At 59.0% G+C, this 27,950-nt stretch overlaps 1 protein-coding gene across 2 annotated transcripts in view; it reads left to right on the top strand.

Moving 5' to 3' along the window:
- Positions 1 to 13,756: 13,756 nt before the first annotated feature.
- The window catches only part of TTYH3 (tweety family member 3), a 30,009-nt gene continuing 15,815 nt past the window's right edge, over positions 13,757 to 27,950 (top strand). The window contains exons 1-3 of one of the 2 annotated variants that reach the window (XM_077907605.1): positions 13,757 to 14,013; positions 27,499 to 27,668; positions 27,789 to 27,900. In XM_077907605.1, the coding sequence (XP_077763731.1) occupies positions 13,891 to 14,013; positions 27,499 to 27,668; positions 27,789 to 27,900 (405 nt within the window). In that variant the 5' untranslated portion in view covers positions 13,757 to 13,890. The remainder of the gene's footprint in view (positions 14,014 to 27,498; positions 27,669 to 27,788; positions 27,901 to 27,950) is intronic. The other variant, XM_077907604.1, reaches the window with a different exon arrangement.

Raw genomic sequence — 27,950 nt, 5'->3', positions numbered from 1 at the left:
GCCACACCGCCCCTCACACAAACACCCGTGGACAGACACATGCCGATGGACATGGGCATGCGCACACACGTATGCACATGCAAACACGCATACAAACATGCACCACAAACACACACATGAATATGCAAAAACTCACAAACACATACACACGCTATAAACTCAGGCAGTGCTGAACTATATGGGGCACCTCTGTTGTTCCAAGGAGAAGACCACACAAAAGGGGAATGTGTGACCAATGTGCAAACAGTCACTTTTGAAAGATGTGGATGAAGTTGTCCAACGCCAGCTTGTCTGTAAGTAGTGCGTTCTTGGGTCCTACGGACGTATTTACAACCACTTATGAAATAAGCCACTCGTGGGTTTAGCCAGCTCACACCGGCATCTACACCACGCCATGTGAGTCACCTGACAGTTTCCAATGCACGTCGTCCTCACTTTGCCCATGCTGTCCGATCATCAGCCATGTAAAGATCCGTAAGGAAACCTTGGCCTCTGGAAACACTTCTACCCAAGCATTGAGGACAGGCGTGAGGACGTGAGGACGTCTGTGTCCCGGTGTGCTGGCTCCTGCCCGGCCGCGGATGCTCGTCTCTCACAGTGTAATCACAGCTGTGTGCGCCAAGAGATTTTCCAAAGGCCAGGGCCACAGGGGACACCCAGCATTTGAGACATGAGGCTCTCCTGCTACGATGGTGACAGTTTTAGCTGGTTCTGTTGGAAGGCCCCCCGGCTCTGGCTCTCAGGAGCCAGGCTGCCGTGTTGAGAGCCCCGCAGGACGAGATGCTGGGTAAGCACTTAAGCCCAAGGCGGGGTCCTCATTCCCCAAAGATGTGTTTCAGGGGGAAATCCTCCTCTTACATTTGGACCATCCTGGAACGAACCCGCCCACTGTCCCCGTGCCCTGACACCCCCAACCTCCGCCTTGTGCACCTCTGCCTCCTGCCCGCTGGCTCTCAGACCACTTCCCTCACATCTAACACATTATTGCAAAAGCTAGAAAAGCCTCGAGCTGCCACACAGGGTCCACGGTCCTTCTGCACAGAGATAACCGCCGTTGGCATTGGGTAAATATCACCGCGTCCATGCCTCCCTGCATTTGTATACGGAGGGCAGGGTAGATGGACCGGACGGAAGGAAGGAAGGCAGGTAGGTAAATGCCACGTAGACATAAGTTTACAATAGGCTAGAAAGAGACGGATATGTGCTGGTTTGGTTTTTAAATACCACCTTTAATGTTACTTGAATTCAACAGAGGAAAGGAGCCTGAGGGACCGTCTGATCGCCGGGCTCACGCTGGGCATTGGGTCCCGTGCTCCAGGCACCGGAGCCAGGATCTCCCGGTCTCTCCTGACGCTTGCTGACGACCTGGGTCGCCGTCCTCCACGGGCTGTGCGGGCTGTATCCTCCGTCCCTTCTGCCGCGCTGCGGGGTGGCTTCTGCTTCCAGGGATGCTCCTTGTCCTACTCGCTGGGACGAAGGGCGTGGTGCAGCCGTGGTTGCTCTGGGAGGCCCCCCTGAGCGGCAGCGCAGGGCCAAGGCTGCCCTCAGGCTCACCCCACATCCCAGGCAGCTTCTCTGCCCAGAGGCACTTGGTCGGCTTCCGACTGGCCCCCAGCAGGACACGTGGCGCTCTGAAAAAGCGCATCCTGCAGCTGGGGGGTGGGGAGGTGTCTCAGGGCATTCTGGAACATTCTGAACCATGTCTCTTGCCCACCCATCCACCCCTGCAGTGAGTTCTTTGGAAATCAGGAGAGGTCCTGACAAAGTCTCTCAGAATTCTGTGGACTCTGCTGCCTTCCTTCTTTGCTTCTGGAGGCCTGAGGTAGAGGTATGATCTGCATGTATGCTTCTGGAATCTTCTACATTTCTGTTTGCTACTCGATTGCATTCCCGTCCTTATGTGGTTACTGCTGATGGAATCTTGACTTCTCTCTCCTGTGTCGACTCTTTCCTATTCCTGCTGGGGACTGAGAGGAGGCTCTCTGCTCCAGCCTCAGATGCCCACCTTCACCCCGAAGCCCATGGAAGTTTAGACCTCCCAGCGACAGGTGACACCGCTGACCACCCCTTCCCTCAGTTGCCACAAAACCCACACCCCTGTGCCGCAGACCACTGCCACCCACCGGTGTCCTCCGCTCCTGCGAGCTCACAGGTGCCATGGCCTCCGTCGTCTGTGCTGCGTGGATGATGGCACATGTGCCTCTGCAGCCGGGGATGGTCTGCTCACCCCAGTCCTGGCTGCCCAGCCATCCCCTCCTCATTGCCTTGGGGATGTTCCAAGACCTCCACCTCAACTTGTCCAAAATTACACTCACCAACCTCATGCCCACCAGGATGGCTATGGCAGTAAAATCACACACAAAGTCATGAGATAGACTCACATAATGTAACATAAAATCACACAATGTCACAGGTGCTGGGGAGGATGCGGAGGAGTCAGCACCCTTGCCCAATCACTGTCGGTGGGAATGGAAGACGGGTCAGCCGCTCTGGGAAACAGTCTGGCAGCTCCTCAGAAAAGGAAACAGAATCAGCACGGGCCCCAGCCAGGAATATGCCCCCAAAGAACTCCAATCGGGGACTCAAAGAGGGATTCGCACACCCACGTCCACAGCAGCAGTGCTCCCTGGAGTCAGACGGTAACTGTCCACTGTCAGAGGAACAAACAAGATGCCGTCCACACACACAGGGGATCATTCCACAGCCTTGAAGAGGAAGGAAGCATGGACCCTTGCTACCCAGTGCTGAACTGGAGGACAGGACCTGGGGCTCATTGAAATGAGGTGGTCATGGGGCGCCTGGGTGGCTCAGTGTTTGAGCATCTGCCTTCGACCCAGGGCATGATCCCAGGGTCCTGGGATGAAGTCCCACATCGGGATCCCCATGGGGAGCCTGCTTCTCCCTCTGCCTATGTCTCTGCCTCTCTCTCTCTATGTATCTCTCATGAATAAATAAGTAAAATCTTAGAAAAGAAAGAAAGAAAGAGAAAGAAAGAAAGAAAGAAAGAAAGAAAGAAAGAAAGAAAGAAAGAAAGAAAGAAAGAAAGAAAGAGAAAGAAAGAAAAAGAAAGAGAGAGAGAGGGAGGGAGGGAGGGAGGGAGGGAGGGAGGAAGGAAGGAAGGAAGGGAGAAAGGAAGGGAGAAAGGAAGAAAGAAAGAAAGAAACGAGGCTGCACAAAAAGACTAACACTGCTTGAGTCCACTTGTACAAGGTCACTGGAGCTGTGAAACCCTCAGAGACAGCAGATGGTGGTGCCCAGGCTGAGGCGGGCATGGGGGTCCATGCATGATGGGGTCGGCGTCTCAGTGTGGGTGGTTGGAACATTCTGGATCCAGATGGGGTGGGTGTGCAATAGTGTGAGTGTGCCCCTGAACTGGATGCTGGAAATTGGTGAAAATGGTAAATACTATGTTATATATACTTTACCCCAATTAAAAAATCCCTCTAAGTGACTTGATTCTCTCCTCCCATCAGGCACAGCCTCAGAGGACCCCTCCTCCACCCGTCACCAAGCACACAGGCCAGAAGCCTGGAGGGGGTGCTACACGGGCCTCTCCCTCTCCTTCATTACCGTCCCCAATGTGTCGACACAATCTCCCATCGCCTTCACCTCCTAAAGCTGGCCCCCGTGTGTCCACTCCTCTTCGTATCCATCCCTGCCCATGACAGCCCAAACCAGCACCCCAGCCTTGCCTGCATGGCCCTGCCCCTTCATCCTGTGGGCCTGGACTCGCTTTGGCCAGGCCCCATCTGCTGTCAACCACAGCCAAGTCGGGGCCGCCAGGAGCAAGTGGGAGGGAGAAGCACTGGGCAAGTGGCTTTGGTCTAGGAGAGCCCTGGAGACACCCACCCCACAGGGCAGTGTCACAAAGCCCCTGGGAGCCTCCCGTGCCCTGACACCACCACCACCTCCTCGGCCCCTCCTCCCCGGTCTCGGGCAGTCACTCATGCTGAGGGCCTGGGATTCCCCCTGTAGCACTTGGCGAGTTCTACTCTGTCATTTAATGACAAGATCATTTGATGCTTGTCTGACATTCCCATCAGACTCCCTACCTTCCATACTGGGTTTGTGATGCCTGTTGCTGGTCCCAAGACCTAGCACAGCACCTGGTACATAGTAGGTGCTCAATAACTGCAGAACAAACGCACAAAGGGCTTCACGGCTGCTTCTTCCAGCAGAGCTCTTCAAGTGTCTGTCTGTCCCATTGAGGACCACAAGCTCCCTGAAGAAAGAAGGCATTCACCTGTATACTGAGCAGACACAGAAGGTGCCTAATGCATGCTGAACAAACCATTCTACCTCCCAATAGGACCTCAGAGGCAGCCTTGGCGCTCTCTTCTTGCTCCCCACACCCCACCAAGTTTCCATAGAGCCCTCAGAATCTGAGCCCTCCCCTCCATGCTTGCATTTGTTAGGTTTAGATCTGGCTGGAGAATCACAGTAAACCTAAAATCACAGTAACCCCAAACACATTAGAAGTTTCCAAAGGCCCCAGAGAAACAGTGCAGGTAAGATAGGGTGGCTGCACAATTTTCAAAGACCCATACATACTCTTGTTGCTTCACTCTCTGGAACACAAGGCTTCATGGCCCAAAGTGGCTGCTTGGACGCCAGCCTTGACACACACTCTTGCCAACAGAAAGGAAGGAGAAAGGAGGTGTCCCCTCACACTTCTATTGATGTCCCCTTGGTCAGAAGATAGTTACTTGCATATCCGGCTGCCCAGGAGCTTGGAAAATGTTGTCTTTATTCTAACTGGCCATAGACACAATAAAAACAGGAGGTTCTGTTACTAAGGAAGAAGGGGAGGTAAGATCCAGTGAGGTGGCTGGCACTCTCCTCCCTGTTCCTCATCTCCCTCCTGGCACCGTGATTCTAGAGTCAGGCCCTTGGGTCCACCCTCCCCACACTGCCCTGTGTTCCTTTGTTGAAAACCAGTGTAAACGCACACCTTCTCTCCCCAACAGACTCATTGAGGTTCCACGTGGCAGCTTGGACTCCCTCCATGTCCCAGCTTGGCACAGCTCCCTGCTCCTGGCCCTGACCCCTGCCCTCCCTTTCAGGCACACACAGCAACACCCCCTCCAGCTGACCCTCTTGCACAAGCTGTTTCCTGCCAGCAGCCTCCTGTCCCCCAGGCCAGCCCAAGTGGCCTGCCCGGAAGGTCTCTGGATCAGCCCCTCCTCTCGCACTTCCTTTGCCCACTCTACTATTTGCTACATGTTTTGCCATGTGCCCGGCACAGAGGGAGTAAGCTCTGTGCCCCTTCGAGTACCAGGGTGTATTTCATCTGTTTGCAAGCCTGTCAACTGGGCGGAGCGCCACGCAGACTGCAGTGAATTCCTGCATCCAGCAAATATGTACCTGCCAGGGCACCAGGCGCCCAGTGGGCAGAACTCTGGTAGGGCCTTCCCTACCAGGGTGGCGAGGGTCCAGGCGCCAGAGGCCTAGGGGCACAGAGTACAGAGCAAGCAGTGGCCAGGGGGCCCAGGGGAGGGAATGAGGGGTGGGGCTGTGTGGGTGGGGGTCCTCACCCTGGAACTGGAATTGGCTCCAAGGTGCCTGGGGCTGGTGGGCCAGGGTGGAAGCAGAGGCTGCAGTGGGGCTTCAGCCCTGGGAACCTTGGGAGCAGGGAAGGGCTGCTGGCAGCAGAATGACAAGCTCTGATTTGTATTTCAGGAGGTGAAGGACCCGCTGGCAGCTGGGAGGGCACACAATGGCTCAGGGGCTGGTGAGGAAGCCTGTCAATGCTGCTTGCCACCCCCCTCTAGTGCCCACTGGAGCCCAGTGAAGCCAGCCCCTCCCAGCCACCCCTGCAAAGAGAGAGAGGAGAGCACTCAGAGCATCCCGGGGTGGGGGATATGGGGACACCCCACCAGACAGGCAGCACATTTCCAGCACACTCCATCCTCAGTGATCTCGATGCATTCCCGGGGCCCTGATGGAGATAGTAGAGGCAGGCAGGAAGGTGAGCACTGTGGGGCCTCCCACTTGCCCACCTCTCCCCACCCATGCTGCAGAGCCAGCTGGGGTATCTGAGGAGGAAAGGGGTCCTGTGCCTGCAGACAAAAGAATCCAGGCCAAGAGTTCCAGCCAGACCACCCTGACCAGTGACCTGGGGTGACCCGAACGGACCTCAGCTTCCCCATCTGTAAACGAGGGAGTGACAGGGGCCACGTTGTCTGTGGGTGGCTGTGAGCAGGTGGCTGGAGCGGGCCTATGCCAGCCAGGGCACCTCCCAGAGATCATGAGGGTGTCCATTCCAGGACAAGCACGGAGCACCCATCAAGGGCCATGGTGACATCATCATCATAGCCTTGGTTCCGGAAGCCTCCACCTTGCCCCTCTCCTGACCCTTGCCGCCCTGCACCTCCGAGAGAGATAGGGAGGATGAGGGCGGCAGGGGAGTGGCACAGTCAGCGTCCCTCATGCAGACAGGGGTGGTAAGGACAAGCTCAGGCAGGGAGCACGGCCCTGTCTGCCCCATGTGCCCAGTGACCTGGGGGAGGTGCTTCCTCTAACAGCCCTGGGTGGGCTGATATTTCCTTCTGGACCAAGGGGAGCAGGAGGTCTCCACAGCGTCCCAGAAGAGGCAGCCCACCCTGGGGAGGGAAACCTGGCTCACCCTGACTCCCTGGGCCCCACCCTGACCAGCAAAGCCATGTGTGAGGGAACGAGGCCAGTCTGAGCCCCTGTGGACTCTGGGTCCCCAGGGTGCTGACGTGGGCAGGGCCATAGCAGTGGTGGGGTGAATGACAGGCCCCCAAGGGCACTTGGGTGCATCATGTGGGACAACAGCTTACAGTGATGGAAGGAAGCTGGGTTTCGGCTGTGAACATCCCCTTTCTAGTGTAATCCTGGCACCCACCCAGGGAGGGAGGCAAGATTGTCCTCCTTTTACAGACGGGGGGACTGCTATTGGAAGGCTGCCCGACCCAGGGGGCTCAGCTCTTGGAAGGGGAACAGTGTCAGCAGACAGCCCAAGCCTGGGAGCAGCTGGCAGGGCTCCGGAGGAGGAGGGGAGAGCCTATCTCTCCCACGGCCCCAGGCCAGGGGCCCCGATCCCTCCCCATGCTGCTGGCCTGCTTCCGAGGTCCCAGGAAGACATCTTCTCTCCCCCCAGCAAGGGGACCCTGTGATTGGCAGCCCATCCTTCCAATGGCTGCCTGGCCAGCCTTTGTTACCAGCTAGAAGCTCGAGTCCCCTTCCCACTGCTCCTGGAGACGGTCATGAGCAGCCAGGAGGAGACGACGAGTCCTTCAGCTTCAAAGACCCTCTTGTGCCTCCTCTGTGCCTGCCAGGGAGGAAGAGGATGTACTCTCATGGCCATTGAGAGCACCAGAACTTTAAGCAATCCATTCCCCTTTTGGAAGTCCACACAGTCAAGATTGCTGTAGTCACAACCCTGAGTCTACACTTCCCTGTGTCCATGTCTTGTTCTGTCCTGCCTGTTGTCTCTGGGCTTGGCTATGACCGGCTTTGGCCAATGGAGCATTATTAACCAGGACATGAGCAGACAAGCGCTCATGCTTCAGGGCTTGTGCTCTCCAGCCTCCCAAGACACCAAGGAAGAAGCCCAACGTGGCTGGCAGGAACCACATGGCCCACAGGGTCAGCACCAACGACCAGCCACCAGTGAGAGCATCTGAGACCATCCAGCACCGGTGGAGCTGCCCCATGACCACAGGGTGACAGCAGCCCAAGAGTCACCCAGCTGCACCCAAGCAGCTGAACCCCGGAGTCATGAACGAATAGGGCAGTCGTTGTTTTAAACCAGCAAGTTCTGAGGTGGTTCATTATGCAGCAATAAATAAGTCCTACACTGGCCTTTTCAAAATACATGACTTGGTGGTCTACACTGCAGAGAGGTTTAGATGAAAAAATTTGAGAGACAGGGGTTTACATCTTGTATGTGTAACTAATTCTCTGAGCCCTTTTTTCTCCTCCTAACACGAGTGGTCACCCATCTCGTGCACGGTTGAGCAAGATCGGAGTGTGACAGGGAAGTTGCCTGAGAGTCTGAGGGCATTGTCCCTGAGATTGTCTCATTGCTCACTCCACCTGCCATAAGTCTGGAGAGCTCTCCAAACCACACTGAGATTTGAGAATTCACTAGGACTCATTCATGGATGTCGTGAAAGCAAGATAAACTCCCCAAAACAGTTCATTACCACGAAGGCTTAAAACCAGCCAAAGTTAGTGCTGCAAGACGGCTGCCCAGGAGGTGTTCACAGGAGACATTTCTGTTGCCCTCAGGGTGGGTGACCCTCCGGCAGTGACATATGAGCAAATGCATGGAGCGTAGCCAGCCAGGGGGCCCCACCCCAGCCCCGCCCTGCTGTCCAGGGTTTGTGTTTGGGTTCTGTGACATAGGCACGACTAATTCATTCATTCATTCATTCATTGCCCACGTGGTTACCAAGTCGGCTGATGCTGTGGGACCCCGAAGCCCCCATCCTAAATCATCTGGCTGGTCTTGTCTTCTCTCTTTTTTTTTAGATTTTATTTATTTATTCATTCATGAGAGACACACAGAGAGAGAGGCAGAAACACAGGCAGAGAGAGAAGCAGGCTCCATGTAGGGAGCCCAATGTGAGACTCAATCCCATAACCCTGGGATCACACCCTGAGCTGAAGGCAGATGCTGAACCACTGAGCCAGCCACCCAAGCATCCTGCATCCCATGCAGCTGGTCTTCTAATGGGGCCAGTCCCCACCCTAAATGAAGACACAGTTACAGTCTTGACGTAGATCTCCCCAAAGCTGAAGGCAAAGGCTGGACCTCAGTTTGGACCAGGACAAGGTGTGCACTACCCAGGGGCCCCAAGGCGTCTCCAGCTTCCTGGCTTGGGACTTGGGGTGAGCAGCTTCAAGTCCTGGGCCTTAGTATCCTTGTCTGTAAAATGAGGGAGCAATGGTTCTCTTGCAGGCTGTGAAGATGAGCCATCCGGCTCGGGGCTGGTGTCCGTGCTATGTGCAGTGCACAGATTCTCATCTTCTAGCGTGAGATGAGCCACTGGACACAGCTTCCTGCTTTGTTGACGAGCCAGGCTTGTGGTTTGGAAGCTCAGTTTTCTCAGCTGTAAAATGGGGAGGCTGTGCTTTGTGAGCATAAAGCCCTGGAAGGTGACACGTGGTTTCCAATGGACTCAGAGTTGGTGGACAAAGCCTGAGATGAGCCCGAGTCCCTCCGGTGACTCTTGACGCGGTGCTCCTCACGGTGAGACCTGGCGGCCCTGCTGGGCCAGGCAGATAGGCAGGCGGAAGGGCCATGGGGAAATCGCCCCACCCCGGAGGTGGGGGTCTCTGTGAAAGCTCTTCTCCTGTCATATCAGCCCGGGGGCCCAGAGACCAGCCCTGTCTGTGCTGCGTGTTGGGCCAGCAGGAAGGAGGCTCTGAGCAAGACGAAGCTTGCAGGCTGGGACTTGGGGCGGGGTCCCTGGCTGCCAGCGGCCGTCCCTGTTGATTTACTGTTCCAGGGGCTCTCCGGATAGGCAAGGCTGCTGGGGAGGTGGTTCCAGACAAGTGAGGGGTGCTCACATCCTCACTCTGGCTGGGACTGTGTTCGCCTTGCCCTGTGGACCTCTCGGGGACCAGGCAGGCTGGCATCTCTCCACCAGGTCACCTGGTGGAGTGAAAGCAGTGCTCCCACGGCTTCCCCGTGACCAGGACCCACGAGCCAGGTATCCACAGGGAGCATGCAGCAGAGCATCACCCAGCCACACTGGGCGCAGCAGGCGCCAGGGAAACCCGGCCCCTGGCTTTCTCTTCTCCCTGCCAGTTCTCATGAGTGCTATCTCCATGGAAAATGTGAACCTCTCTGGAAGGGGTCCAAATGCAGGGGATGCTATTGTTCTGGCTTCCGCCCCAGCATCTGGGGACCTGGCCCTGCCAGGCCTTTCTCCTGGCGCCCACAGGTCTTGGGACAACCATTCAGGAGCCTCAACTCAGCCACCTTCCTGGCCTGGGACTCGGACCCTGGGGAGTTCCTGGGCTGGCCTGTCCCTCCCACTGCATTCCAGATGCTTCTACCAGATGCGCCTAAGCAGCTTTCTCATCTCTGTCCTTTGCTCACAAACTCTACTTCACCGGAAGGAAGGAAGGGAGGGGGGTATGTAATCATATTTTGTGTGTGCAGTAAGATATAACTATTCTGACTGTTTTTAAGTGAACAGTTCAGTGGCATTCAGTGCATTCACAATATTGTGCAAGCACTACCTCTGTTCCCAAAGTTTTCCCAAGAACACAGTACAAACAGAAACCCCAATACCCATTCATCAGTGACTCCCTGTTCTTCCTCCTACCCCTAAAACCCCAGTCTCTTGCATCCACTCAGCCACTTTCTGTTTCTCTGGGTTCACTTACGTCAAACACTTCTTAGAAATGGAATCACACAAGATGTGGCACCTTGTGTCTCGCTTCTGTCATGTTTTTTGAGGTTCGTCCACGTGACAGCGTGAGTCAGCGCTTCATTCCTGAGTGAAGGATGACTCTACCCATTTTAGCCATGAGAAGGCAAAGGCTCACAGAGGATCTGAGGTCGTCATGTAGAAAAGTTAATTCAGAGATAGAGGTTTGGAGGCGGAGAAGTCATGGGAGCACCAGAATGGTGCCCACACACGGAATGTGCATGGGAACCTGGTCCCTGCTGCCGTTTCCAGGCACGGCCTCCACCACACAACCTTCCCAGGACATGGGACTGTTTTTTGTTTTGTTTTCTTTTTTTGTTTTTATTTTTAAGATTTCATTTATTTAATTGAGAGCCTGAGCTGGTAGAGAGGCAGAGGGAAAGGGAGAAGTAGACTCCCTGCCGAATGTGGAACCCAACCTGGGCCTCCATCCCAGAACCCTGGGATCATGACCTGAGCTGAAGACCAGTGCTTCACCAGACGCCCCAATATGGGACTGGTTCTAATCCCATTTTAAACAAGGACACTGAGGCCCATCTGTCTGCCACCTGACTGTGTGGATAAAGAACAAGTTTCTTCATTCCTGAGGCTTGAAACCCCCCTCACTACCCCTCTGTGATGTGGGCACCTGGTGGGGAGCTGGAGGACACATGCATGGGCACTCCAGGGGTGCCTGGCTCAGGGATGCTCAGCTGGAGACTGCCAGCTGTCCTTCCTGCCTTTGGGCTCCTGGCTCCAGGTCCCCATGGTAGAGGTGATGGGATGTCCTCGCTGCTGATCACCCCCTGGGATGCTCCAGCTGCTTCCCTAGCTGGAGGAGGACCAGCTGTTTCCCCTGCCTTCTCCTGAGTCACTGCTGAGTCACTGAGAGTGTGTCCTTTGCTACCCTGTTCAGGGGCCAGCAAAGCAGACGGAGTCCTCTCTGACTTCTTGGGTCAGCAGTGCCCTATTTCAGGTCATTCGGTCTACGGCCAACAGCACAAGGCTGAGTCTTGGTTTCCTGCTTGGGTGGTGATTCTAATGCTTTCAGAGATATGGTGGGGCTTGGGACTCAGTTTGTCCATCTGTAGAGTGGGGCCAGAGTCTGGCCACAGCTGTCCAGGGTAGGCAGGAAAAACCACCAGTATCACTTGAGCCAGTACCACCAGGCAAAAGGATGGTGTGTGTGAGTGGCAGACAGGACTTCCTTGTAGCCTCTCCCCTCCACCCAGGATTCTCCCTTTACCTGTCACCCTTCTGGGTGTGGGGCTACAGGAACCCCTTTTGCCCATCAGGGACAGGAGTAAAGATGTTTCCCCAAGATCACACAGCTACAAGTGTCAGACTCCAGAACCCCTGGATCCTACTTGCCCACCAAGGAACTGTGGTTTCCTGGGGGCCTTTCAGTCTCAGGGAGGGGGGTTTATCTCTAATACCTGGGGGCCCTAAGCCACAGTAGATTTGAGGCTCTTGAAGTGCTTTTCTAGAACTATGTGTTGTAGGTTCTTCCTTTTCTCCACCCTGGGCCCCTTTATTACTTTCCCTCCAGGGCCCATTCCCCTCCCTCAATCTTAGGAAAAGTTTCCACAGACCAGACACATTGTGAGTATTGATCAGCAATGACCTCCTTTGCTGTTCCGGCCACGCAGAGGTACAGAACACCTGCCATGTGGAAGCTCTGAACAGCCCAACGTATGAGTTTCCTGCAGATGCTATAACAAAGCACCACATACATACTGGACAGCTTGAACAATAGGCATTTAGGGTCTCCCAGTTCTGGATACCCACATTTGAGGTTGAAATGTCAGCAGGGCTGTTTTTTTGTGATGCTGTGAGGGAAACTCTACTGCAGGCCTCTCTGTCCTGGCTGCTGGTGGCTCTGGTGACCCTCAGGGTCACTTGGCTACAGAGACATTACCCCCAACCCTGCTTCTGTCTTCATATGGTGTTTCCCTCTGTGTCTCTGCATCTCCGAGTCAATGTGTCCAAATTCCTTCTTATGAAGACATCGTCATTTGATTAGGGCCTGCCATAGTCTAGTATGACCTCATCGTAACTTGTTCACATTTGCAATGATCCTATTTCCAGATAAAACCACAGTTACAGGTACCAGGAGTTAGGACAAGGACTTATCTGTGTGTGTGTGTGTGTGTGTGTGTGTGTGTGTTGCGGGGGTGGGGGGGACACAAGTCCACTCAGGACAGCTGAGTTATCATCTCACATGTTTAGGTCAGGATTTCTGGCCTTATCAGATGGAAATGCACAATGTTTTGGGGCTTCTGGAAACATGGAAAAGAGCTCATAGACCCCATGCCTCCACATGGGGACCCTGGTCGGCCTGATACACTGGTGCCTGGGGGCATGGGAGTCAGGGTGATGCAGGGGGTCTGTGGCTGTGTGACCTGCTGCTAATAACAGGACCCAGACACCATGCCCTTTAGGGATGGAGAATGTGACCTCTCTCTTCCTGCAAGGCTGTTATTCCTCAACTGGGTGGTATCTACATTATCCCATGGGTGGACACCATAGTTTTGCAAAGGCTCTCCTATGCCCATGGGCCTTTGCAGGAGGCCAAGTGAGGCCACCCAGCCTTATTACAAGAAAACAGACAAGTCAGGTCAAGCAGGTGAGCAGATGGACAGGCCTCTTGGGAAGCCACCGCCCGGAGTCTACAAGAGCCCAGCCCAGCCTGCCAGAAGGGGCCTGTCTGCCCACAGAGCTGGCTGAGCCAGAACATAGCAGGTGACAAAGTCCCAGATGTAAGGAGGGCCCTGTTTCTCAGGATGCAAGAGGTCCAGAAATAATAGTAAGAGGCCAGCGCAGCCCCTCCAGGCTGAACCCCCGCAGAAGCTCAAGGAACGTGCAGTGGTCGAGCCGACGAGCGAGCACCCTGGGAACCCTGGGAAGCGCAGCCAGGCGTGCGGATGTGCCGCGGGGTTCCGGCCCCCACCCCCACCTGCGGGTGGAGAATCAGCGGCTGGGCGCCTGGGTCCGCTCGGTCCTCCCCGCTCGGCGCCCCTTGGCCGAGGGGCGGGGCTCCGGGTGGGCGGAGCCTCCTCTAGCGAGCCAATGGCGGACTGGGGGCGGAGGCCTGCGGGCGGGCGCGCGGGGGCGGGGCCGGCGGGCGGCGGACCAATGGCGGCGGGGGGCGGGGCCGGCGGCAGAGGCGGGGCCGGCGGGCGGCGGGCCAATGGCAGCGCGGGGGCGGGGCGGCGGGCGGCGGGCGGGGGCGGGGGCGCGCGCGGAGGCGGCGGCGGCGGCGGCGGCGGCGGCGGCGGCGGCGGCGGCGGCGGCGGCGAACAAAGAGGCGGCGGGCGCGGGCGGCCGAGCGGAGCCGAGCGCAGCCGAGCCGAGCCGAGCCGGGCCGAGCCGGGCCGGGCCGGGCCCAGGAGCGCGCGGGCGATGCGGGCAGCCAGGCGGGGGGTGGCGGACCCCTGAAGCCCGCGCCCCCGGGCCAGCGAGGGAGCCCCGCGGCGGCGCGCGCCCGAGGCAGCGGCCCGCCATGGCCGGGGTCAGCTACGCGGCGCCCTGGTGGGTGAACCTCCTGCACCGGCTGCCCCACTTCGACCTGCGCTGGGAGACCACCAGCAGCCAGTTCCGGCCCGAGGACACCGACTACCAGCAGGTGACGCGGCCCCCCGGGGTCGGGGGTCAGGACCCGGGGTCCGGGCCTCGCCATGCCGGAGTCTGGGGGCCCTCGACCCCCCCCACCGCCATCGAGGGTCTGGGGGGTTCCCCTCCCCGAGGGTCGCCGCCCCCGTCCCCCTGGAGGGTCAAGGCCTCCGCCTTCCCCAGGGTCCTCCTGCGTCCGGGGGCCCCCCTCCGTGAGCGTCTAGAGACCCCCGTCCTGCATCGAGGGTCCACGGCCCTCCTGCAGATGCTAGTCTTCTCCCCTGGTGTCACTTGGGCCCTCCCTTCTGGGGTCTGGGGGAGCCCCCTGTGCCAGCTGTCAGCCCCAGCCCAGGCCCCTGCCCGACTCCTGGGGCAGCCCTCACCTGTGGCCCTGCAGAGCCCCCAACCCACAGGGGCCCAGGGCTCTGAGACCCAGCTGATACCTGAGAGTACTGGGTGCAGCCAGGAGGGGATTCCTTGCTCCCTTCCCCCCGGCTGGGGAATCCCACTCCCTGCCAAGATTTTGGTGGGTAAGTGAGCTGGGCAGGTGCCAGCCCTCTGTGGCTGGCCGTGACCCCCGGCTGGGTGGCCAGGCTGTGGGGATGCACAGTGCTGTGTGTGCGGTGGTGACACCTGGCCTGCCTAGAGACCCGGCTGCCAGTAGCCCCTGAGGAAGGAAGGCCTGACCACAGGGACACTCAAGGTGGGCCTCAGTCTGGGAGTCTGGGCAGAGTAGGGGGCAGTGGGAGCCTCTGCAGCCTTCTCCCCAAGGGACCAGGCTCTCCCAGTAGAACCCGAGGCCTAGGGTCATGCCAAGCCCAAGCACCAACCCCCCCCCCACACTTTGCTTGAGCCACTGTCATTTGAGTGCAGGGCAGGGGACCAGGCTGTGGGCATTTCCTTCCTGCCTGGGGATCCGGATTCCAGAAGCCCCATGGCAGGGATGCCTGGTCACCCAGAACTCCCCCAGAGTGCTTTCTCTCCAGTGGTCATTGCAGAGCCCCGGGTGGAGTAGAACGGCCTTGCTTGTCAAGATGGCCTGGGAATCCAGGATTCCATGATATGATCACACCTCGCCTTTGTAGAACTCTGTCTTCTGTGGCCACCCTCATCTAGAAGATGAGAATCGGTGAGAATCGGAAGCAGAGAGCAAGGGCACCATGGGCACCCCAACTCTGCAGAGGAGCCCACCACTCCCAGCTTCAGTGCTCACCTGAGGCCTGCCCCCCACCGCCCCACCCCCAGCTCTGCTGATTTGTTTCTAAGCAGATTAGAAAGGGGGCCAAGGATTGGCCCAGGCATGCCCAGAGACAGCATGATTTTTATAAAACTCAACGCCCACATTCTAAAAGCCCAGCCCTGGGGTGCCGACCAGTGTGGGAACAACACCCTTCTGTGCTCCCAGGGGCTTCCATATGTCATGGCTCTGTCACGTCCATGTCCATCTCCTGGCTCCCGCGGGCCAGGGGCTCTGCTGTACTTAGGAAGTTCTCTGCCACTTCTCAGTTGGGAAGCTCTCGGGTTGCCCCTGGGGCCACCTGGGGTGTCTGGGACCTGCACAGAGCTGGCCTGCTGGCCTGTAGGCGGCACCTGCTGTGGGCCAACCTCCTGCCCTCTGGGGCTCCTGGGACACGTTGTGGGGAAGGGAATGAGGGGCCAACGCTTGCAGCCTGTGGAAGCCTCCAGAATGGTAGCCAGCCCCCCAGCTCAGCCTGACCCCCTGCAGGGCCCTGTGCCCCTAAGAGGTCCCTGGTGTCTTCCCCCAGCCTCTGTGATCACTGTTCCCTCCTCCGCTGTGGGAGGGCTCTGACTCACTCTCCTGCCTCCTCTCTGTGGAGCAGAATTAGCCACTGAATAATTCACGGCGTGGAAACCAGCCTGTCTCCATCCCCCGCCGCCTCCGCTCCTGGCTGGGGGCTGTAGAATGAGCCAGGCCTGGACATACATCCTGCCCCCTGCCCTCCCATGCTGGTGCTTTTGGGCAAGCATTTGACCTCTCTGATCCTTAATTGCCACATCCTGAAATCTGGGCTGGCACACTTTTGTGGGGTCACAGTGGGGAATGCAAGGGCCCTGTGTTCCTGCTCCATTTTTGGTTGCAACAGACAGAGCTCCCTTCCTGGGTGGCTGGGCCATGGGTCGGTGTGGGCGGTGGCCTGGAGCCCCTTCCTGCCTCCCCTGATGCAGTATTCCTAGCTGTGAAGGGCAGCTGTTCCTATCCCATTTCCCACTGCTGGGTGGTGGACCCCTCATCGTCCTGACCTAGGCACCCCCTCTTGGCCTGGGAGCCTGTTATGCCAACCCCCACCTGGGCTGCAGCTGGACCCCTTGTGAGCTGGGTCCAGCTGGGGAGGAGGGCTTCTGCCTCCTGGACTGCCCAGGGGCAAAGCGCAGCCCAAGTCCAGGGGAGAGACCAGCTGTTGCCTTTCTTTGCTATTTCCTGCCCCCACCAGCCACTGCTGGGAGCCCTGGTAAAATCCACTGGAAAACCCCATAAGCTAGGTCCTGATTTGAGGCACCATGTGGAGCTATCACTAGCCCTTTCTCTCGCAAGCCTGGGGTATGAGGATGGTTGTCACCATTGTACAGATTAGCAAACTGAGGCTCAGAATCACATGATGAGTAGGTGGTAGGAGCCAGAGTTGTCCTGGGAGGGTGGGGGCCTCCTGGGTCCCCCTCTGCCACCCCCTGCAGAGGTTAGGAACAGTTGCAGGGCTATTCTGAGGACTCCCAGAGCCCTGGCTGGCTGTACACTGGGGGCTTTGGAGCCTCTGCAGGAGCAAGGATGGCATCTTTCTAGGGGATGAAGGTGTCAGGCTCCCCTGTTCCCAAGACTTCCATTCTGCAGGGGAGGGGCTCCCCGGCCTCTGCATCCATCTCTTAGGGGCCCGTGACGTTTGCTGAATGGACAGATTACAGGAAGGGTGCTGCTGTGGTTTCTGTGGGGGCTGATGGGATCTGTGAGTGGACAGGTAGTGGAAGGAGGCAGAGAAGCTTCTGGGTTTGGTCTGTGCTACCCCACCCCCCACATGTCTGCCAGGAAGGTCCGCTGGCCTTGTTTCCTTGGGGTTGGGCCCAGAGCCCCCCGTACAAGGGGCAGCTGAGTGGATGGGGACTCTCATTTTATGGGGGGCAGTGGGAGGGATTGCAGACCCAGAGGAAAGAGGAGACTGGTGGCCGCTCAGCTAAGCTGAGCTGGCTGGGCCCCATGTCTGGGGGCCTGATGTGGCTTGAGGCCAGTCTGTGCCTTGATGAGGTGATGGTAGGGCCTGTCCTGGCTTTGGGGCGGTGTCCCAGAGCCTTCTTTTCAGGCTGGAGACTGGGGGCCTGGGTGCCAGCTCTGTTGCTTCCTATTTGTGTGACCTTGGGTGGGACCAGCCATCTCTCTGGGCTTCCCTTGGACTCTCCACACCCCCGTGTCCTCAGGCAAAAGTCGACTTCACTCTCTTGGCCCTTAGCCTCTTTTATCTCTTATTCTTGCTTGTTATCTCTGCCAATTCAGGGGCGGGGGTGTGGGGGAGCGGCTGGAAGCTATGAGGTGATGGAGGGGTCCGGACAGGGCCTGCAGGAGCTCAGTGGTCAGGGAAGGCTTCTTGGAGGACATGCTACCTGGCCTGCCAGGCTGTGAATGCCCAGAGGACTGGGACTTGCCTGGAGCCCGGCATTAAGTGGACACCGGCCTGGCTCACTTTCCAGGTCAGATGGTAGCATTTACTTCAGGTTTGCCCAGAATGTGGGACCTATTTCCTGTTAGAACCCTGAGCTCTGGGATGTTTCAGTTGAGACCCTAAAGATAAGACTGAGGTAGCCATGCAAAGACCTTGGGGAAGCTGGTCCTGGCACCAGGACCAGCACATGCAAAGGCCCTGAGGCAGAGAGAAGCTTCAGCCTCAGCCCCAAAAAAGGGAGTCTGAATATCCTGCCTCAGGGGGTAGTGAGCACTCAATGCCCGGAGGTGTGTGAACCCAGGCTGGGTGGCTGCTCAGAGGGCCTTTTGGAACTCTGGGTTGTATGACCATCAGGCACCAGTGGTCTCCTAGCTAACACCACAGCATCTTGGTTAAAGCCGTGACTCAGGCAAGGTCAGCCACGTACCTGACTGTAGGCTGCCTGTGTCCCGTGGGTGGGCTAGCCCTGTTGTCACCCTTCTCGTTAACCCAGAGGTTAGAAAAGTGTTTGTCGCCTGCCTTCTCATTTACAAAAATTGTAAACATTCATGGGACATTTGGAAAACACGAACAAGCATGAAGAAAACAACAGAGAGCCCCTGTGGCTGGATTTTGTCCATGCAGGTATCCCGTGGGCCAGGTGTCCCCTAAAACTGGAGTCACACCATATGCCCTTATCATCACCATCTTTTGGGCCATTTTGTTGCCCCTTGGTTCTTGGTGCCAGCGTCCCATGGTTATGGCCAGGATGCTGAGTGGTGGCAAGACCAAGTGTGACAGAGCTCCCCGAGGAGTGGAACATTCTAGAGTGCCCTGTGCATAGACAGAGCCGAGGAGCTGGACTTGGGGGATGTGATAGTGGGGGACAGTGTAGCCCTGCTGGGACAAATGGACTGGCTGTTTCCTATTTGGTAGGGGGGAGGGGGAACTTGGCCTTTGGTTACCTCTACGACCGAGTCCACACCCTGGCAGTGGTTGGGGGAGGTGGGTAATGGGAAGCCTGGCACATCCGCCGCTTGGCATTGGCATAGGATCCATTGTTAGGCCTTTTGGGGACTCCTGGTTTTGGAGGGCCTGGGGATGTGGTGAGAAGCTGTGTCCCCAGCACTGTACTGTGACCCAGGGGACATGCAGGGAGGGACACCAGCCGTTTCAGCGCTGGCTGGGGGCTCTTGGGCAGGCTTTAGGCAGGCTGTACTGTGGCTCTTAGCCCAGGCTGCAGCCGATCTGCCAGAAGGGGCTCCTGCTGTTCCTTTTCCTAAGCATTTCTCTGGGCAGCCACATAGCAGCCCTCGGGGCGGGCGTCGTGGCCTCTCTAGAAGCAGAATCGAGGCCACTGGCCAGCCAGCATCGGTGGGCTAGAAGATGTGGGCAGGCTTGCGCTCCAGCCTGGTACCCCCATTTCCGTGGACTCAGCCCCCATGCAGAGACTCCCTGGGTCCCCAAGCAGGGGCCAGTTCTGGGGAGCTCAGCGGGTGTTGGGACCGGGCCCCCTCAACCACAGGCAGCTCTGCTGAGTCTTCGACTGGGGAAGAGGAACTGAATCTGCAGCCCAGGGACTGGGTCACAGATACAGGAAATGTCCCCATGTGGCCCCCCCCAGGAATTGGGACATGTGACCAGGCTGATGGTGGGTGGAGCAGAATCCCAGGAGTGCATGGCTGGACCCGTGCCTGGCTCCCGGAGTCTGCGGGGAGTCTGCCCTTAGCCCTGTGCTGGGCCAGCACACACACATGGCCCTCACATGGCTCTGGGGGGCCTCTCGTGGTCTTGGGAAGGACTCAGACCCATAGACAGGCCATTGCAGCTAGCATGGTGAGGCTCTGATAGGCACACACTGGGCCCTGTCGCCCAGAGCAGGGAGTCACTCGTGCTATCGTTGGTGGGGGCTGCTTTCCAGAGGGTGCCCCTGAGCTAAGGTCCTAAGGCGGGGCCTGTAAGTGCCAGGGCCTGCCTAGGGTCCCTGCGAGGGAGGGAAGGGATGACGCATGTCTGCAGAGTTGTGCTGCTGCCTGCCCAGCAGGACTCCTGGGGGGTCCACGCACAGCAGACATCTGCCGAGGCAGCGAGTGTGCTTCACACTGTGGAGGGGGCTGTGAGGGCTTTGGTGGGCCTTGGTCAAAGGCAGGCCTCAGGTCAGTATCAGGAGCAGGATGAGGGCTGCAGAGAAGGCGTCTGGATGTGGGGTGTGCCCCCAGGAGCAGGACCAGGTAGAGAGCCCAGGCTGTGCCAGGGTCTGCAGGTGGCCTCGTGGTTATGTGCCCAGATGGACTCGTGCACACACACGAGCCTGCACATGTGGGCCACCGTCAGGCCTCAGCTGGCGTGCCCCTTCCACTCCCCAGAGGAATCTGGCTCCTGGCTGCATCTGAGGCCCGTGGCCTAGGTCTTAGGGGTGGCCATTGGAGAGGCGCTTGCAGAGAAGCCTGGGGAAGAGCAGAGGACTTTTCTGGGTGTCATGTTGGGAAACATGTTAGAGCACCAGGACCAAAATAGATACCCTCACCCCGGGGAGGGCAAGCTCTGTGCCGTGTTCTTCTGTGTCTGTTCACTCCGTGAGCTCATGTGGCCTGGGCAGTAGGAGAGCAGGCTGGAGGGTGGCAGGCAGGCAGGGTCGGGGTTGGGGGATGACCCACCCCCTCCCCTGTGGGGACATGAGGGCTCAGCTGCTGCGTGTCCATGTGCGGCCTGGTGCTCCGGGTCTCAGCCCTCAGCCCTCAGCCCTCAGCCTGGGGGGACAGCCTTGGACAGACAGCTGGGCCCCTTCTGGGCTCCTGCTTGGCCGGCCGCTGGCTGTGCTTTCTCCAGGATGGCCACGAGCTCACCGTCATGGAATTCGTGAAACCCAAGCCCAGCACAGTGGAAAATCTGTTTTTAATTTCTGGTCGGCATTTGGGAGCCACAGCCAAGTGTGTTAGAGGGGTGGGGGGCTGTGGGCCGAACAGCCAGCCCGGCGCCCAGCTCTGCTGCATGGCCAGATCCTTCGGCACCCACTTAGCCTGGCCCAAGAACTGAGAGGGGCCTTTTCCGGAGCTTTCCTCAGGAGGCTTATGTGGGCTTGGACCCTGCTTCCTGTGTCACTGAAGTGCACGGGCCTCCAGCATCCCTTCTGGCCTCAGGCCCCTGGCCTGCAAGGTGGGTGCTACCCCTCCCCAGGTGGTCTAGGGAGCAGGGAGTCCATGCGTGAGCCAGAGGGCCAGCCCAGGGGAGTGGGCAACATTGTGTGGTGTGAACCCTTTCCAGTGAGGGACCCCGGACGTAGAGGAGCCATGGCAGCAGCCCAGCTCAGTGCCCATCCCTTGGCTCAGCCCAGACCCAGGCTCCAGCCGAGGCACGTTTGGGTTCCTGGGTGGTACCTTGCTGGCCCCTCTCGTGCCACGGGCAGTGGTGGGACGTCAGGTTTGGTTCCACCAGCCTGGGCTGGGGTCCTGGCTCCGTACCTCCTGCTGTGTGATCATGAGGGTTCCTGACTCCCTGAGAATACCAGTCACCCCTGGACTGCCGGCCCCCACGTCTCCCTAGCCCGCGAGCGCTGGTGCCTGGGTGCACGTGACTTCCCACAAGGAGGCTGGCTAAGGGGGTGTGTCACTGTGGGTCTGGGATTAGGGGGACCTGGAGGCCCACACATCCCATCAGAGCCCCAGGGAGGGACTTCCAGGGGGGCAGGGGTTCCCTAGCCTGGCTGTTGGCAGTGGTGGTCCACAGGGGGATTGACTGTTTGGGTCCCTGTCAGGAGCAGTTGCCGAGGGCATGAGGCTCCTCCCTGGGGAGGTGTGTAGGGAGACGGTTCATCGGGGGTTCCAGTGTAGGTTCCACAGGTGGCGTGCTCCCATGCAGGCTTGTGTGCGACTACTGCTGGGCTGTCTGTGTGCAGATGGCACATGGGTGTGCTGCCAAGGGCCCTGTGTGGCTACCCTGGCCTGGTGGCCTCTGGCACATTGGGGTGGCCCATGCTGACATGAGCCTGGTGTTGCACACGGGTGGGGTGCACTGACAGGCCATGTTCAGGCCAGTGGTGAGGCTGAGCCTCCAGTTGCAAAGCTCTTAGTAAGGTTTGGTGGCATGCCGCGGGCCCTCCCCTCACGGGGCTAGCGTGGGGCCCCCAGTACCCTGACTGCCAGCAAGCCTGGGGCTGAGCCAGGAAACATCCCCCCACCCCACCCCCACCCCCGCCCCAGGCAGGGAACCAGTTCAGGCTCACACAGAGAACAGCTGCTGCCCTGGGCCCCCTCCTACCCCTGCTCCCCCACTGGGGCTGGGGGCTTGGGTCCCTCAGTGGGCCTCAGACCTGGGCCAGGGTAAGGCTGTAGACCCCCAAGCTCTGGCTCACTGGGTGTGTCCAGAGTGGACGGGGGCCTTGGCAGACCTCAGGGCATGCAGGAGAGTGTGTGGGCACAGGCTGGGGTGGAGGCTGTGCTCTGGAAGGGGCTGCGGGAGCCTTGAGAGGATGGGATGGTCCAGGGCCCAGAAATGAGCTGTGGGGCCAGGAGGGGTGGGAGGGCCACGCCGAGTCCTCGCTGCCGGCGCCCGCCCAGAGCCCAGTGCGTTCTTAGCGCTTCAGGCGGCTGGCGGCCAGCACTGTGGCCAGCGGTGGGGATCCGGGCCCGAGCATCTCGCCTCGCCTGACCGAGTGCTGACATCACTTCCATCACAGATGGAAGATTCCATGTGGTTAGAGCCCAGATGCTGATCAGACATTTCCCATTCTCTCTTTGAATGGGCCCAGGGGAAGGGGAGGGGGGCCAGGGGGAGGCGGGGCTGCCCCTGGGAAGGCCGGCGGAAGGCTGTCCTCTGGGAACGTGGCCTTAGGAGTCAGGGGCAGAGGTCGTGCTGGGCACCCCCGTGCCTGGCTCGTGCCCCCAGCCAGCGACAGGCTCTGCACGTTCACCATGATGGGCCGGACCCCAGTGCCCTCCTGTGTGATCCAGGGCGGGGGCAGGGTTGGGTTCTGGTGCATTCCTTGGGGGCTGAGGGAAGCTGTTGTGGTACCAGCCCCGGAGCCTGACTTCCTGCCAGAGAGAGAGCCCCCAGCCTCTCAGACTTTCGAGGTGGCGCGAGGGGCACGGGTGAGCGACCCCTGTGTGCCAGGTCTCTGTGCTGGGGTTGGGGGCACTGCCTCTGCTAGACCGGTGAGCTTCATGAGGCCTTTCCAGCACTGTACTGGGGCAGGCCTGGGCAGACACACCCAGTGCAGAGATGATAGAAACAGGCTCCTCATAGTCAGGGGGCTTCTTGGAGCTGGGATCCTGGCTGTGTGGATGCCTGGCTCCCAAGGTGCAGTGTTACAGGGGGGACGTGGGGGCAGAGGGGCACCGGAGCTTCTGACTGTCCTTGCCTCCAGGGAAGCCTCTGGAGAGTACCCGGCTCTGAGCCCCAGAACATAGGATCACCGTCCAGCCTGGCTCTGGGGTTCCTTGGGCAGTGGCCCCAGCTCCTGGACCCACTCCGTGAGACAGGCACGGGATAAGAGTGTCCTCTGCCACCGTGGCTGTGGCAGTGATGCCCCCAAGGCGAGCAGCCTTCCCCACTTGCCAGTTGCTGCAGGTATCCCAGCACCCAGATGCTTGGGAGCCCCTCTCCCTACCCACGACCACAGGGCCACTGTTCCTGCCACTGCTGGGGAGATACAGGATGACACCATCACATGAACGTGGGCGTGCACATCTGGGAATGCATGGGTGTAGATGTTTGAGTGTGGATACATATGTGTGAGTGTGCATGTGGGCACAGGTGTGTACATGCTCAGCTTGTCCTTGAGCAGCCCTAGACACCCCCCCGCCCAGCAGCCTAGGTGCCCACTCTCTGCCCCCAGCCCCCTAGGACCCTAACCTTTCCTGGGTGACCCCTGTGGCGGGGCTGAGTGTGTGCAGAGACTAGCTGCTCTAGTCCTCACAGTCCCCCAGCCAGGAGAATCATGTTCCTGTCTGCACTTGATAGGTGGGGACACTGAGGCACAGAGGTCAGAGTCACTGACTCAATGTCATGTCTTGAGCCAGGCTTGGTGCTTTGGTTCCCAGGGAGCTGGAGTGCCCCCCGTGGGCATGAGTTTTAGGGTGGCTGGGGAGGAACCCTCCCTCGTACCTTTGTCTGGCAGTGGGCGGTCCTGGGCCTTCTGGTGGCCAGCCAGGGGTGTCTTCCCCTTGGTCTTGGCTCCCTCAGTCTTGGCTTTCCCTCCGTCTTGGTCTGGGTACCAGCAGGTCTTGGGTGACCATGCCATAGACTAAGAGGGGCCCAGCTGGGCTGCCAGGGGCCTTCTCCCACAGGAGAGCCCAGGGGGTCTGGTGAATGCTCGTACCACCTCACAAAGGCAAAAGTGGGGTCCAGAGAGTGGCAGGGCCTGGCCGGGGACCGCACAGGAACTCTCATGTGGCAGAACTGGGCGCCGACCAGGGGCCTCCCACGCTTAGCTGGAAAGAACGAACAGGTTTCTGGTTCTGCATTTTAATTATAAAGTTAGTACAAGTGTGTGGTTAAAAAAAAACAAAACCAAAAGACCCACAACAGCAAAACAAACCACGATCAAAGCAGTAGGAGAGGACCCAAGGAAGGTACCAGTGTGATTCTCACCCAGAGAGACACAGCACCCTTCCCTGACCTCCTGGAGGAGGACGCACCCACTCAGGGAGGTGCCCAGTCACTGTAAATCACAGACCTGCCCCTGTGCGCTTCCCTGTCCTGCTCTCTCTGGTTTCTGGGGCCCACCTCATGTCCAGCAGGCGCTGTCCCTGCTCCCTCTGCTGGGTGGCTCCAGGGGCTGTGAGTGAGATCCGTTGTGGACCTGCCAGGCCTGGTACCTGCCATAGCTCCCAAAGGAGCGGGGAGCCCAGCCTTATTCCAGGTGTGATGTCTCACCTGGCTGGTGGTGCTATCTTGCCTCAGTTTTCCCATCTGGCAAATGGGAATGGGTGGTCCTGACACGCCTGAGGCAGTGTTCTGGGCCTGCAAGGAGCTTGCTGGTGAGTCATGATGACAGTGAGGGCTGAGTGGGCTCTCGGGACTCCAGCGTGGGTGCCTCTGGTCCCAGCTTCCCCACCTCAGGAGGATGTGTGTCCATGTGTGTATTTAACCACCTGCTCCAAGCTTGCTGTGTTCTGGACATGGTGGGTGGGGGTGGTGGAGGTTCAAGCAAGACAGGAAGTGGTGGGGTGGCAGGGTCAGGATCAGGCGACTCCACCCAGCTGGGCCAAGGGACGTCTGTTAGAGCAGAGGGTGGCCTCCAGGGGGACTACCAGCATGGGCCAGGCATGGGGCTGGTGGGCACAGCCACAGTCTGGGAGCCAGGGTTGGCAGGGCTTTGACGGGGGGTTCTTTCTGGGTGGGGGTGTGGTGTGGTCTTTGGGGGCTTGTGGGAGGAGAGGAGCCTGCAGGCAGGATGGAGAAGAGGTGGCAGCATCAGGACATGGTGGCAATGGAAGCGCAGATGTCCCCTGTGAGCCATGGCCCCAGGGACAGTGCTGCGATGTGCCCTTTGCCTCTGACCGGGGAGGAGGCAGTGGGTGGGACCCGTGCATGGGAGGGCCAACCCCTGGAGACATGCTCTTCCACTCTAATGTTAATGACATCCGGTGCTGGGTGGGGTGAGGGCGGGGCCTGATAGCAGGACTGTGAAGGTGACCCCCCTCCCTGACTGGCCCTTGGCCCTCTGACAAGCCTTTGATTCCTGCCTGGAGACTCCTGGCTGTGGCCTGGGTCTTACCAGTACCGAGTTACCATTGTGACATGAGCGCCCCTGACCTCCAGGAGCCTTAGGCTGATGAGGGGGCGCTGACTCCAGCTTGGGAGCAGGGGTGGCCAGGGCCCATCAGGCCCTCCTGCCAGGGCAGAGGTAGTGGGCAGCTGCACCCCCAGTCTGAGGGAGGGACAGAGGGCGCCAGCCCCCAGTGACCATGGTCCCCATATGGAAGGCGGGGCGGCCAGCAAGGCCAGACTGTGACATGTGACTACAGCCTCATGGTGCCTGCAACCCTGGTCTTCCCCAAGATAGGGCCCCCATCTTGTGCCTCATGGTGGGGCGTGGGGGCAGAGGTGTGAGCCCTGGTTAGGTGGGAGGTGGGAGGCCCCCCTCAGGTGTCGGGGTGGGTAAGGGATGGCGGGCCTGGTGGGAGACCTGTGGGAGCAGCGGGCTCCTGGGAGTGCAGGGAGTGCCATCCTGCCTCTGCTGCTTGGCAACCATCTCTGGGGAGACGGCTGCTGGGTATCAGGGCCTCTGTGGCTGAGCCTCTCTTCCCAAGGGGGTGCTGCAGGAGGCAGGTGGGCCTCCCACCCCTCAGGAGCACTCCAGGGACAGCCACATTGCTGAGTATTCAGACATGGGGAGGGAGGGTGTGTTCAGGTCCCCCCAGGCCCAGGGAGGGCAGCTGTGGGGTGCCTATTGGTTGCACCCCAGATCTGATGGCCCCTGTGGGGTGGATGCTACTATGCATTGGACCTCGTGCGTGGCACTTACTTGCCTCCTGCCGTGAGTTTCACATGGTCAGGCCCAGCCTGCATCCCTGTTAGATGGTCACTCCCATGCCAACAAAGCATGTATGTGAGTAGAGATCCCAGAGGGGCTGTGATGTAGGAACATGGCTTCTTCCTCCATATCTCTGAGGGCAGTTTCTTTCCCGGTGAAGTGGAGGTGACACACTGGGCCAGGCAAGAGGGAGAGCAGGGTGCCCAGGGGAGGCCAGGCTGGCATGTGTTCCAACAGAGGGAGGCCCAGCCCGGGGCGGGGCCCACAGTGGGAGTCCCTGCTGGATCAAGTCAGCCCCTTCTTTTTTTTTTTTGGTATATAATGCAATTTATTTCTGCCAGGAACAAACCGCCCCTTGGTAATGGAAGGAAGGTATGATGGTAGAGGCTAAGGGAAAGTCACATCTTTCTCCAAAATGTTGCAGCAGATGCAGCTTTCTTGTGGGCTACTTGAGAACTACAGAATTTCTGCTATTTCACTTCTGCACATAGTGAGCTCACCAGGCTCTACTAATAATAAGATGACTTGGCACCACTTGGCCTTGGCCAAGTTGACCTGTGGGCATACATTTCTGGAAAGTTAGTAACTTTTTAACAATATAATCAGGACTTTATTCTAAAATCTATTTTAATAATCATAGATGAGGTAGAAAATATCAGCCAAGATAATAAGTCTGTTAATAAACCCAAAGTGAGACAAAAGCTTTTAAATTTACTTAGCATGTTCATAATTCTTAGGAAAGTTCAAGTCAGCCACATCCATGGTGGTGCCCACCTCCGTGACAGGGGGGTGCTGCAGGAGGCATTTCCTCCTCCCCTGGTGATGCCCGGGGTGTGGCCAGGGAGTTCAGGGCCCTTCGGGCCACCCAGGGCCCAGGGGCTTGTGAAGGTGGCCAGATCCAGAGCAGGGTCCAGGCTGACGGTGAGGGCTCTGCTGCGTGCCTGGCCCTACCAGGCGTGCCCTCGCTGACACTCTACCAGTCTCTTCTGAGGAGAGGTTGCCCCCTTTATACAAAAAAGAAAGCAGGCTCAGGAGGTTAGGGGCCTTCCTGGGCCGCGTGGCCATCCGCCCTCCTTCCTGGGTTTGGTCAGAGGCCCCGGAATAGACATATCCTGCTTTGGGCTCCAACGCGGAGGGCACAGGGCCTGGAAGGACCCCATGGCCATGACCTCCTGGACCTCCAAGTGTAGCTTGGTTCCAGTCCTGATGGCCAGTACAGGGTTAAGGACGGGGCGTCCGTGGGATCTCAGGCCTGCTCAGGCCAGCCACCCAAGCATTGGGGGGACGGCTGGGTGGGAGTGTGCTCGGGTGCCGCGTTAGGTGCAGCAGAGCCCGGCAGGGGGCCACACCTCCAGCGCCTCCCCACCTCCCACAGGCGCTGCTGCTGCTGGGGGCCACCGCGCTGGCCTGCCTCGCCCTGGACCTCCTCTTCCTGCTCTTCTACTCCTTCTGGCTGTGCTGCCGGCGACGCAAGAGCGAAGAGCACCTGGACGCCGACTGCTGCTGCACCGCCTGGTGCGTGATCATCGCCACGCTGGTCTGCAGGTGAGCGCGGGCCCTGGCCCGCCGGGTGGGGGCGGGCCTGACAGGCCGGATCTCCCCAGTGCAGGGCGCCCCGCCCTCACGCGCCCCTCCCCCCTCCCCCCACCCTCCACCCTGTCCCAGCGCCGGCATCGCCGTGGGGTTCTATGGCAACGGGGAGACCAGTGACGGCATCCATCGGGCCACCTACTCGCTCCGCCACGCCAACCGCACAGTGGCAGGGGTCCAGGACCGCGTGAGTGGCCGCCCGGTGGGGAGGGGGCCCCGTGTCTGCGTGTGTGAGCG

The sequence above is a fragment of the Canis aureus genome, chromosome 8 (genome assembly GCF_053574225.1).
Source record: "Canis aureus isolate CA01 chromosome 8, VMU_Caureus_v.1.0, whole genome shotgun sequence".
Classification (NCBI taxonomy): domain Eukaryota; kingdom Metazoa; phylum Chordata; class Mammalia; order Carnivora; family Canidae; genus Canis; species Canis aureus.
This window is presented reverse-complemented; position numbering and strand designations above follow the sequence as displayed.